The 12,891-nt window shown below is 42.0% G+C and overlaps 1 protein-coding gene across 1 annotated transcript in view; it reads right to left on the reverse strand.

The window, feature by feature from the left end:
* The window catches only part of FMN2 (formin 2), a 127,445-nt gene that overhangs the window by 39,783 nt on the left and 74,771 nt on the right, over window positions 1-12,891 (reverse strand). Inside the window, exon 14 of the mRNA XM_036355152.1 lies at window positions 1,176-1,268. Coding sequence (XP_036211045.1) covers window positions 1,176-1,268 — 93 coding nt within the window. The remainder of the gene's footprint in view (window positions 1-1,175; window positions 1,269-12,891) is intronic.

Below are 12,891 nucleotides of genomic sequence, written 5' to 3' on the forward strand. Positions count from 1 at the left end.
CCTTTCGGTCATCATGATTTTATTAAATGACTAAATGGTCTTTTCCTATCTAAAAAAAAAAAAAAAAAAAAAGCTATTCTTAATGTTTAATCAACTTCCAGCATGCCTCATTCATTGTAAATCATCATTAATGACACTTAACGTATAAAAACCAGGCTGAAGAGAGGATGAATTGGTACGCAGACCCAGACTCACACCATGTCGGCCTCTACGAGAATTCCTGAACAGCGACAACTGTCCCCAAGCATGACATGTCACCAATCTGATCTCCAGAAGAGATGGAACGTTCCAAGGATGAAAGGTTTTGAGTAGCGAACGCATGGAAATAATTGTAAGTTTCGGTGACTTCAAACAGCGAGACTTTTAACACATTTTTTCCTCTTTAAACAAATTGTTTCTTTAACATCTTCTGAAATTTCTCACCCCTGCTTAACTCAAAGGAATATAGGAAAAGCCAGTGAGATAATATTGGGTTTTTTAAGCTCTTTGAAAAAAAAAAAAAAAAAGGTTTTAAATATCCAGAGAAATTTGTACATACTTTATTTTAAAAACTGCATATAATGTTTTGAAGATCTGAAAAACATCAATATACTTGGCTTTTGGATGCAATATTTTGACAAACCAAATAAATGCCAGGATGAAGTGAGGTCATAACCCTAGCGAAGGACATGTAATTTTCTATCAAAAAAGTACCATCCCGGCCAGCGTGGCTCAGTGGCTGAGCATCAACCAGGAGGTCACAGTTCAATTCCTAGTCAAGGTCACATGCCCGGGTTGTGGGCTCCATCCCCGGTAGGGGGTGTGCAGGAGGCAGCCGATCCATGATTCTCTCTCATCATTGATGTCTCTCTCTCTCTCTCTCCCTCCCTTCCTCTCTGAAATCCATTTAAAAAGCATATAACAATTTTTAAGTCTTTCAAAATATAAGCTATTTCACCAATAGCTATTGTATTCCTCATCATGAGAGAACAATGATAATAATGAACTTGATTCACAAAGCAGCAGGCTGAGCAAATGCGAGACTCTTGCCACTGAATGACTCAGGGTCAAACAGTGTGTTTCTCTGGGCTGTCGATCCCTTTGAAACCAGTGCGTGTTTGTCTCACGCCTCCTTGCCCTCTGCTGACGTGGGAGGACACGCAAGCCCCCCCGCACCCCCACAACCCGGCGTGTACCTTGGATGATGAACCGCTCCATGTTCTCCTTGAAGGGCTGGACATGCTCCTCGGGGGACACCTGGTACACTTTCCCCGCCTCCACCTCGCAGGCTGCAATCAGAGAGACATGCTGCTTAGGGCGCCGTCGATGGAGCATCCAAACCACCTCAAAACCTCATAAAGCCAGACTGTCCTGTCAACCACCCTAACGGACATATGTCCTACACGTACGTTGGAAACACCAAATGCTGACATGACAAGTCTATAAGCAAGGCTTCGTGAGGAGACTGTGAAAAGACATCCGTAAGAGTTGGTGACTCCAGCCCAGCCGGTGTGGCTCAGTGGTTGAGCATCGACCTATGAACCAGGAGGTCACGGTTCCATTCCTGGTCAACGGCACAGGCCCGGGTTGCCGGCTTGATCCCCAGTGTGGGCTGTGCAGGAGGCAGCCGATCCATGACTCTCTCTCATCACTGATGTTTCTATCTCTCTCTCTCCCTCTCGCTTCCTCTCTGAAATCAATAAAAATATACATTTTTTAAAAAGAGTCTGTGAGTCCAGTTCGGTCATTTCCACAGTGTCACCTGGGCAAGATACATAACTCTGAGCCTCCGTCGCATCAGGAGAAGGGAGGACCCAGGCCTGCCTCTCAGTGTTGTTATGAGGATCAAATCAGTGAAGAGATGGAAAGTGTCCCAATAGTGTGCCCAGCATTTCCTATCATCATCACTGTCGTTATTATCCACTAACTCCTAAAACAGGCTTATTCCCAAGTTCACATTTCTGAAAGCAGGGGGCTACTTGTCAGAAACACGGCAGCGAGATGGCGAGGAGGGGCTAGCCGTCAACTTCCTTTAGGATGGATCACTTAGGGCAGCCCCGTGTAGTCGGAAATTCTGTGCCCCTTCATGTCTACAGATGGATAATCAGGATATACTTAATCATATCCTAAATGGATGAGTTTTCTAAACATATATACATTCCTATATTAGAGGGGAAACGGTGCATCAGTGAAAGGAAATAAGGCAGGTTATCAGCCCTTCTAATCGTTTTGGTGAATTCTTTCTGGCAAAATCACATGAAGAAATAGACCCAAAGGCCTTTGAGTAGCTTCTAATTGCTACCCAATCTACTCCTCTAAGGCAGCGGTCGCTAACCTTTTGGACCTCACAGACCACCAGTGGTCCACAGACCACCGGTTGGCGACCACTGCTCTAAGACACAGATATGGACTGACTACCTACTGTGTTCAAGGTCCCTCTCCAGGCACTATGATTACTGCCACAAACAGAAGAGAACTGGCCTGAAAAAAATCCCTGCCACAGGGAGCTTGCCTTGTCCTATACTAGAGGCCCAATGCATGAAATTTGTGCAAGGGGCTCAGCCCTCACAGCCCCGGCTTCGTCCAGAAGGTCGTCTGGAAGGTTGTTTGGCTATCCGGTCTAATTAGCATATTATGCTTTTATTATTTATAGATGGTTTTTCATTAATTCTTTTTCCATCACAATGAGAAAAGTACAATACTAGTAGGCTAGTATCTAGTAGATTAGGCCAGCATGGGGACGGGAGGGGTGGGGGAAGGATGGGAGGGAGAGGAAAAATCCAATTTCTCACCTGGTCTGATTTTCAGACCTTAGAAACCTGAGTCAAGAAAGATTAATATTTTGACTGTTAGTGATGATTGTTCAATTTCACACTTTTTATTAGAAAATGGAAGTAATGCCTGTCCCCTTCTTCTTGATGCTGTAGCTTGCCTGGAGGTCTACGCAGCCATAAGAACACCCTCCCACCAGCAGCCTGCACAAGGTCATCTAATGGGCCTGGTGCCTGAGAGGGGGAGGTCATTGGTTAGGAAAGCAGAGATGGGCCACAGTCTAACCATGACCAAGTCTTCTCAATTGGACCACGTCTGCAGTCTGCATTTTTACTCAGCAACGTTTAAACAACAGAAGACACAGCAGATAAGAAGGGGTAACATATTTTTAAATGAGGGGAAATTATATTTTCAATTACATTTTGGCTCTTATAAACTGTATTCTTAATATAAACGCAAGCAAACGCTATCTTTTCTATTGCTTCTATCTTTCCCCCTCTACTTAGGGTCGATTTCCTTACACACAAGGGGAACCAAGAGGCGTTTTAGATCCAGAAAAACTCTCAGTCATTTACTGGCAACATCATCTCACTTCCTGTCCTCCTTCCGGAAGCCATAGAAGATGCTTGTCACGGATCTCAGAGTTTCGAGTGATGGCCATTCCTATCTCTCCAGGCATCTTTTCCCTCAATGAGCTGCTGTCATGATTAGAATCCTCAACTCTACCCTGAGCAGAAACCCCTCTGTCTCTCTGCACGGTCTCCCTGTGGAATGACATGTCTGGAGTTTGCTTTTCAAATAGCTCTGATAGAATCACCACAGATAGTCCAGATCTGCAGTGAGTCACAGAATTCCAGTCTCTCAGAGGACAGATGAGGCCCCTCCACTCCTATCATTCTTTATTTACTCGCTCCCCCACTCTTTCTGCTAGGACTTAAAACATTCGCTGGCAGGCAACAGGCATTCAACAATTACCTGTGGAATGAATAGAAAAGGGAATTGGATTCTCCTGTCAATACGAGCCCCTTATTAATCTGGAAATGGCCTCTCTATTGGAAAGTCCCCAGGCCTTGTACATGCTAGTCATCCCCCTCACATACTCTTATCCCCTTATGATCAATGGTTGAACTTTGATTTGTCCATCCATACACAACTATCTCAGCAAGGTTCACCCATCACCAATCCCCCAACCCCTGAACTTTGTATGTCCCTCTTCCACAGAGCCTGTGTGAAAGATATAAGATAAAAGGAGAGGTTCAAACAAAATAGATCTGCATTCAGGCCTGGTTCTACTAGTAGCTACGTGGTCTTGAGCTAGTCCTTAGATTATCTGAGCCCCAACTTCCTTAACTAGAAATCGGGCTGATGAAGGCCGGGCGCCTGAGCACTAAGCACTGAGTTGATGGGTAAGAAGTCTTCAAAAAATGATAGCTACTAATGATGTTATCTTATTGCATTTACTGCTGACATGTACCTATCTCTGATTATAATTTGCATTCCCTGAGGCCACCTCTGTGTGCCCAGTGTTTGAAATTCAGAGGAAGCACTAAAACCTTGTGTGGAAATAAGTACTTTCAACTATGTCAACGACCACGACTTTCCTTAATCTGGACATTAAGCCTCCAGCGGTGGGTGACAGATAACAGCGTGTAAATCTTAACCCAAGTGCCCCCAATCCCAACCCAGATGACTAAAGCTCTTCACTGTGATATAAAATGTGCACAATTATTTGTGGGTGGCTGTTGCCTTATTCATTATATTCAGAAGGAAAAACCTGTTGGATAACTAGAGAAACAAAATGTCAAGCTCTAGAGTCTGTACAGACTTGTATATGCGCACTTCTTATAGACATACTTATATATTCAATGATATACTAGTATATCAATATGTTGCATAAGGAAATTTATAAGATTGGACCCCATTCTTCACCTAACTATAGTGCATTTTGGTGCATAACATCATCCTATTATCATCTTCAAAACTGGTGACTATGTGGATTTTTTTTTTAAATACCAACCACCGTGCTCTCACCAACTTAAAGGGTCATTTAGTCACATTATTAAAAACATAACATGAGACAGAGTTCCTGGAAAATTGCATTACAGTCAAATCCAAATATTTTTCTTAAAATCTGTTAAAGGCAGTTGGCACAACTGAGTAATTCCAACCATGTAGGCTTTTGTTTAATTTAAAGGCCTTCCTGATCCAAAAAGGTTTTATATTGTGTAAAAGGGCGAACCGTGGAAAGCATGAGTGAGGCTCTCAAATACAAAGACAAATCTAGCCAGAGGAGAGGATGAACAAAAGTCTCTCTGGTGTTTCCACTGGAAAAGGGGTTCCAATCCCCAGACTGGCAGGTCGGGGGCACAGCCAACATCATCTTATCACCATCCGATTAAAATAAGGGTGTCACACACCACTCTCGGAAATGAGCCCTGATCAGAGGTTCTGGGGTGTGTGTTTTTAGGAAACTGGAATATTCCCGCTGTAACTTCTATGTCTCCACACTCCATCAATCAATCAATGTTGCCTATTTTCGAGTCACTGCTTTTCTGTGAGCTTCCAGAAGGTTTTACCGGCCTCCATAAACCTGCCTCGTCAAGTTTGAAGGAAGCCACGTCACAGACACAAAGAACAAAGAAGGTTGATTAGATCAGAAACTCTTCTTTACAAGACCCAATGGTTTCTCATGTCAGCGTGCGTTGGACATGACACTGGAGTGGCTTTTAAGAAACAGAAACCATGCCCTGACCGGTTTGGCTCAGCGGATAGAGCGTCGGCCTGCGGACTGAAGGGTCCCAGGTTCGATTCCGGTCAAGGGCATGTACCTTGGTTGCGGGTACATCCCCAGTGCGGGGTGTGCAAGAAGCAGCTGATCGATGTTTCTCATCGATATTCCTAACTCTCTGTCCCTCTCCCTTCCTCTCTATAAAAAATCAATGAAGCCAAAACCGGTTTGGCTCAGTGGATGGAGCGTCGGCCTGCGGACTGAAGGGTCCCGGGTTCTATTCCGGTCAAGGGCATGTGCCTTGGTTGCGGGCATATCCCTGGTGGGGGATGTGCAGGAGGCAGCCGATCGATGTTTCTCTCTCATCGATGTTTCTAGCTCTCTATCTCTCTCCCTTCCTCTCTGTAAAAAATCAATAAAATATATATATAAAAAAAGAATACTTTAAAATCTTAAAAAAAAAATCAATGAAATATATATTTTTTTAAAAAACAGAAACCATGTAGCTACTGAGAGAAGAGCAAGGCAGTCGATGAGACGTTTACAGAGCAGTTGGAAGAGCAGGGAGACTGGGCTCCCTCCACACTTGGTCGGCAGGAACGACTCCCAGAACCAATCTGCAGCCCTGGCTCTAGCGGAGGTGTTCTCTATGCCACAGTCAGGATCTATGCTGAATGGTGGGTGCCATGGAGTCACCAATGGTTTTATTTTCTCTTTTTTTTTTTTCTAAACAAATCTTGTATACCTCATGCAACAGAACATTACACTCCAATGTAAAACACTACACTTTTTTTTCCCTATGGATTTTTGATTTCTTGGAAAATCTTTGGGTTACTCTCTGGTTTATTCCAGGAATGCGAGGCTGGCACAATATCTGCAAATCAATACACGTGTTGCATCACATAAACAAATTGAAAGATTAAAAAAAAACACACGTGATCATATCAATAGATGCAGGAAAAGCATTTGACAAAATCCAGCACCCTTTTTGGATAAAAACTCTCAGTAAAGTGGGAACAGAGGGATCGTACCTCAACATAATAAAGGCCATATACGACAAACCTACAGCCAACATCATCCTCCCTGGGCAAAAACTAAAAGCAGTCCCCTTAAGAACAGGAACAAGACAGGGATGTCCGCTTTCACCATCTTATTCAACATAGTGCTGGAAGTCCTAGCCACAGCGATCAGACAAGAAGAAGAAATAAAAGGCATCTTAGCTCAAATGTCAGAGAACTAATCACCTTTAATTCATTGTTTTCTGGGCTTTTTTTTCAAGGCAGTAGGGTACGAAAAGTAAGTGATTAGTGAAAATGAGGAAATACGACTTCACTATTTTTTTCCTAAAATGAATAAATGGCATCAGCTCTTAAAATTAAGTGATTGACAACTTCGTTTTCTTCTCATTAACTCTCCCTTCCACAGGGCAAAATTACTACTGAGTTTAATGACGATTCAAGAGATTTACAGCATGAAAAGTCTAAGAATCCTGAGAAATGTCCATGGGAACCCAGTACGCGTGTGTATTATTATGGAGGGAGGGGAAGAAAGATGAGAAGAAAGAAAGATATGTGAAACTTATTAGCTTTGGGAAAAATATCACAAATGCGAACACTTTTTTCAAAGCTGATGTAAAGGAATATAAACATCTCAAGCAGAAAAACATTACAGTAACCTACACAGAGCTGACTCCGTGGAAATTCCGGAGTGAGGACAATTCTTTAGGAAATACTTATATATTACCTAGTACACAGAAAAATTTAAATAATTACTTTATACCACCCTCACCGCCCCTAAAAATCAGAAACACATGTTTAGTTCTTTCCATCTCCTTTGTCCCGCTCCCTCCTGGGTCAAAATCACTATTATCTTTTATGGAAGTTCCTTCCTAAGTCTCCCAAATTCTACGCTTGCCAGAGCAATATTCTGAAGACATAAATCATTATCACTCCAGGTCCCGAAGTATAATCCTTCAGTGGCTGGATAGTGCGTTTAGAATAAAATATAATGTCCTTATAAAGCGTATAAACTTGTACAGTGGGTGTGCGTTCTCTCCTCTCATACGAGGGATATGCCAAGAATGCAGGAGTAATAGACTTTTCTCCTTCCTGAAATGCTTCTGTGGCCCCCTTCATTCTCCTACAGACACACCCCCCCTGTGTTCCAAATACACACACCCCTCTCATCCATTTAGAGTCTTCCCGCCCAGCGTGGCTACGTCGGCTTTTGTGACCTGGTGGGTACGTATCCCTGTGGATTTGTCGCTTTCTACTCCCCTGCACACAGCCCGTATTTGAGTCACGTGGGAACGCCCGCAATGCCAAGGGCGCGCTCATCTCATGCCATGGGATGGAAGATTCACCTGCTAACGTTTCCTTCCATACATGTTTTCACCTGTAAAGTCTTCACACGTCAGGACTCCATCCTAATGGCGATTTCTAACCAATTAGGTAGCAACGGGCTTATTATGTTCTAGTGTAATTATCTGTTTGTATGTTTGGCTTCTGAACTACATGATACAATATATTCTTTAAGTACAAGAGCCCATGGATCATTCATCTTTTCCCTCCAAGCTTCAAGCAAAATGTCTTGACAATAAAAGGTGCTCAATAAATGCCAATTCTGCCCAGCCGGTGTGGCTCAGTGGTTGAGTGTCCACCTATGAATCAGGAGGTCATGGTTCGATTCCCGGTCAGGGCACATGCCCAGGTTGCAGTCTTTATCCCCAGTAGGGAGTGTGCAGAAGGCAGCTGATCAATGATTCTCTCTCATCATTGATGTTTCTCTCTCTCCCTCTCCCCTCCTCTCTGAAAGCAATAAAAATATCTTTTTAAAAAACATAATAAAAGAAAGACTAGAGCTCAACATGAACGATTCTATTAGCACCCCTTCCACTCTTTCATAAGCCACGCTCATGTGCACTATCATTTAAAAGATTTTGGTTCTTAATTATTTTCTAACTAAAATGTATCTTAGAATAGGAATTCTTAAGTTGTAGCACTTTTATGTCAAGGATTCCCTGAGATTTTTAGTAGGGAATTTAAGAGAAAACAGACTATGGGACTCACTGTGAGTGGGTGGGGCATATCAAAAGACATATCAAAATTACCAGCAAAGGGTTTTTCTTCAGACCATACGCATGCTCAGTTCTGACCTTCGTTACAAATTCTGTTGCAATGAGCCAAATTTCACATCTGAATATTGTATCCCTCAGGTTTAAGCCTGAGGAACCCCTGACCTCATGGGTCAATAGACAATCAAAGCCCAACTAGTCGCAACACTGGTGACTTCGCTCATGTCCTTTCCTGTGCTTGAAATTCTATTCTTCTTTCCCCTGGACGGAACGTTACTGATCTTTCAAAGTCCAACTGAGGTATCATTTTCCAAGTACATTTAATCCTTACCTCCTCTGCGTTTCTGTAGTATCTTATTTACAGAACTAAAAAATACCTGCTAGACCATACAATGGTGTATGTATGCACATAACCATTGGTGCTCTTATCTGTCTATGAGCTATGAGGGAAGAATGTATGTGTTTTTTTTCAGTGATTTAATAAACATTTGTTGAATGATAGTTAAGTATTAGACTCTAATATCTCTGATTCCTTACTGATCTAAATTTCATAAATCTGATTATTATGAGATAACCTACCCATCAAATTCTTAAGCTGCCTACCTAGAAAGCATTTTGATAATGAGTATCAAGAATCTGAAAAAAAAAAGTTCATTGCCTCTAATCTAGTAATTAGAATGATAAGAATCTATGTTAAAGAAAAAAACAGAAAATACAGTAAAAAGGTTATGAATAAGGATGTTCAACATAATATTTCTGAAGAGTAGGCAAAACTGGAAAGAGGTAATTTCTTGCAAGAATCAAATCCCTCATTAAATTATGGCACCATCATAAGACAGATTTCTATGAAACCATCTTAAATGGTTTTTAAATTATAGTAAGAGCCCCCGGGAAATGCTATTAAAATTTTCACTGAGAAAAATGTATAACATATCAGAGTGATATCCAGTCAACTGGAATGATGGATTCATTAACAGGCTAAACTTCCTTCTTTTGAAAACCCAGAGCAATGCAGGAGGACATCAAAAAAGAAAACCAAACAGACACATTATGCTTTAAAAAAAAAATGAATAACTTCTTGAACCAGAAATAGTAGAGAAGCCCAAGTTAAGAAACAGCCCAAGCCAGGAGTGACTGAAGTGCGCGTGGGGGAGGGTAAAGATCTTGGCTGATGTGGAGACCAGCGGTGGGAGAGAATGGAACCAGTGTGACTACTAGAAACCCAGAGCGAGGACGAGGCTCCAGGGGCCATGGAAGGAGCAGGGAAACAGCTCCAGCCCCTACACAGCTGTGTGCCTGGGGCAGCAAGAGCAGACAGACAGCAATCCAGGCCAGATCGGAGCCAAGTCATTCACTCCTGTGGAGACTGACTCTGCAGTAAACCCGACGTGCCCACAGGGAAGGATCCCCAAGCTGCCAGGAGAAGGTCTGGCTCTGGCCAAAGGCAGGCCAAGTCAAAGCAATGGAAAAATCACGAAAGTGCAGGATTTGGGGGGTCGGGAGAAAAACAGAGAACACAAGACGGATGGATAGATAAGTTCCTGTCACAACTCCTCAACTCTTCCGTTGTAGCACAAAAGCAATCACAGACAGAACATAAATGATCGGGCGCGGATGGCCCTGTTCCAACTAAACTTCATTTATAAGAACAGGCCTCATTGAGCCCACAGGCTGTAATTTTCTAACAACTGTTTTAAATCAACATTCTAATACCACAAAGAAAATTAATGAGTAGAAAGACAGCTTATAAGTATTAACAAATAAAGGATGAATTCATCTCAGATGAAACAAAAATTATGAAAATCCAAAAAGGATATTAAAATAGCTTTACAAATATAAAAAAGGTCAAGGGAAATACTATGCAGAATAAGAACAAAAATGAATTTAATGGTAAAAATAGATATGGTAAAAAAAACAACAACAACAACAACACCATACTAGAAATCTTGGAAACAAAAAATAATTATTGTGATTTTAAAATAGTTGCACTGGCAATATAAATACTGGATTGGATAGCGTCAAAGAGAGATTTAATGAATTAAAAGGCAATGTTGAGGAATGCATGATGATCATAGCAAAAGGGGTAGGGAGGGGGGTAAAATTTGAAAGAGAAGTCAGGAGACATGGAGGGTTAGACCCCAGATAAAAATAGACCAAAATACTAAGGTTATTTATCATTAACTGTAGGATTACAGATAAATATATTTTTCTGTCCTATGTTTTTCAATGTTGGCTGATGTTCCCATGTTGAACTGACATTCATTTTAAAATCATAACAGAACGTGATTTTAAAAGAAGCTACTGATCGCCTTTGAACTGAATTTATAACGTTATGCTTCCTTTCCTCAAACAAAAAAAATCAGAAATTTGCCATTGTAAATATAATTGGCGTAAACACATATAAATCAATATGAACAAGTTTAAAGACTTGTTTTTCCTATATAGCTCAGACCTCTACACCGACATTACTTCAATGTGAGGATAGAGTCCATTCATTTTAAACATTTTCAAGTCCAGGGACTGAAGGGGAGGGGAGGGAAGAAGGGAACAGGAAAGAATTTCTCGCCCACTTCGGGGAACTTCATTTCTCGGTGCTCTGTAAGTGCTGAGTTGACTGGAGTCATGTGGCAAGTGCTACGCTTTCTACCCAAGACAGGCCCTGGAACAGAAATCGCCATTTGGCTCAGCCACGTCCAGGAAAGCTGCTGACAACCAGAAGAGATCAAAGCAGATCAGGTTGCTTAAGCAACCACATGTCCCCGAGCTCAGAAGGCCATGGGAGCACCCCAGGGCGGTGGGAATCTGGGGAGCAAGTATAGAAAGCAGACAGAGGGGATGTTCTGCTCTTCTAAATGCTAACAGGAGAGTCAGCTGTCTTGTTCAAATGTCTCAGCCCTCAGCATTCTCTCCCAGTCTTTCCGTGAAAATAAAAGTCAACTCTCTAAGAAACCTGAGAGGAAGTGATTTAGCCAGAAAGTGAGTGTCTTAATGACTTTTCTTACCTCTTTACTTCACACCATTTATTCTATTTTTTCCTTATTATGAATAGACGGTATTTATTGGATATTTAGTAGATGGGCACGATCAGGATACATTCTTTACAAATATTATTGCATTTTTAAACTCCTTCTTAAAACAACTCGCTTCAGGCAAAAGGTGGACAGGATATTTGAATCTTCTTTAAATGAATCACCTAATTTAACCACTTAGAAGGAATAAGTTTTAATAGGCTCCATTTATCAAAAAAGGCATTATTTTAAACTAATTATATCCAAATAACATAACCCAATAATCTCCCATCTCACTCCCATGTAGTCAGATGAATGCATAAATCACATCTATTTATACCCATCTCGTTCCAAAGAGGGACAATGAGGGGTTCTTATTTTATGCCTCGTTGATATGAAATGGTGCACGCATGCCGAGTCCTTCCCGGAAATTAAATTTCATTCAGGTTGAGCTCAGAAGATTCCCTTCGTTGTTGTAAAACGTCTTTCTTTCTTTTTTTCTATACAAAACCTCAAATTTTGGAAAAGCAAAAAAAGACAAACAAAAAAAAAATATATATATATATGATTCAATTATGAATTCTGTTAGTGTTTAAAGGAGACCTCAGTGTTTGACAGCCTTGTAAATGGCTCAAACCAATTCTCATTGTACAAGCACAGAAGACACGATTGCATTATTTCATGGACTGTAGCTTCATTTCCCCACCTTCCCTGCAAGCTCCTCAGCGGAAATGCCCTGCTTCTGTCACTAACACAGAGCCAGGCCTGTGCTGCTCTCTCCTTCCTTCTTCTCTCCCTTCCTCTCCCTTCCTCTCCCTTCCTCTCCCTCCCTCCCTCTCTCTCTCTCTCTTTCTTTCTTTCTTTCTTTCTTTCTTTCTACAGAGAAGAGGAAGAGGGAGAGAGAGAGAGAAACATCAATGATGAGAGAGAATCATGGATCGGCTGCCTCCTGCACGCCCCTCACTGGGGATCAAGCCCACAACCCGGGCATGTGCCCCGACCGGGAATCAAACCATGACCTCCTGGCTCATAGGTCGACGCTCAACCACTGAGCCACTCTGGTCGGGTGAGGCCTGTGTTTCTTAAAATGTATTCATTCCACCGACCAGAGGACCTACCAGCTATTCTGTGGGGGGGGAAAAAAAAGGTGCTCTGTGGGCAAATAAACCCGAGAACTGCTGCTAACCCTTCTTTCAGCGAACATGGTGAATCCTCAGATTTATTTGGTCGTGAAAGCCCTCCTTTTCTAGGGCCCCCCATGTTCACACACTAGGCCCGAACTTGAGAAAACACTATCATGGTCAAATGCTCTAGGTTCTCAAGGAGGAAAT

The sequence above is a fragment of the Myotis myotis genome, unplaced genomic scaffold, assembly GCF_014108235.1.
Source record: "Myotis myotis isolate mMyoMyo1 unplaced genomic scaffold, mMyoMyo1.p scaffold_m19_p_21, whole genome shotgun sequence".
Taxonomy (NCBI): Eukaryota; Metazoa; Chordata; class Mammalia; order Chiroptera; family Vespertilionidae; genus Myotis; species Myotis myotis.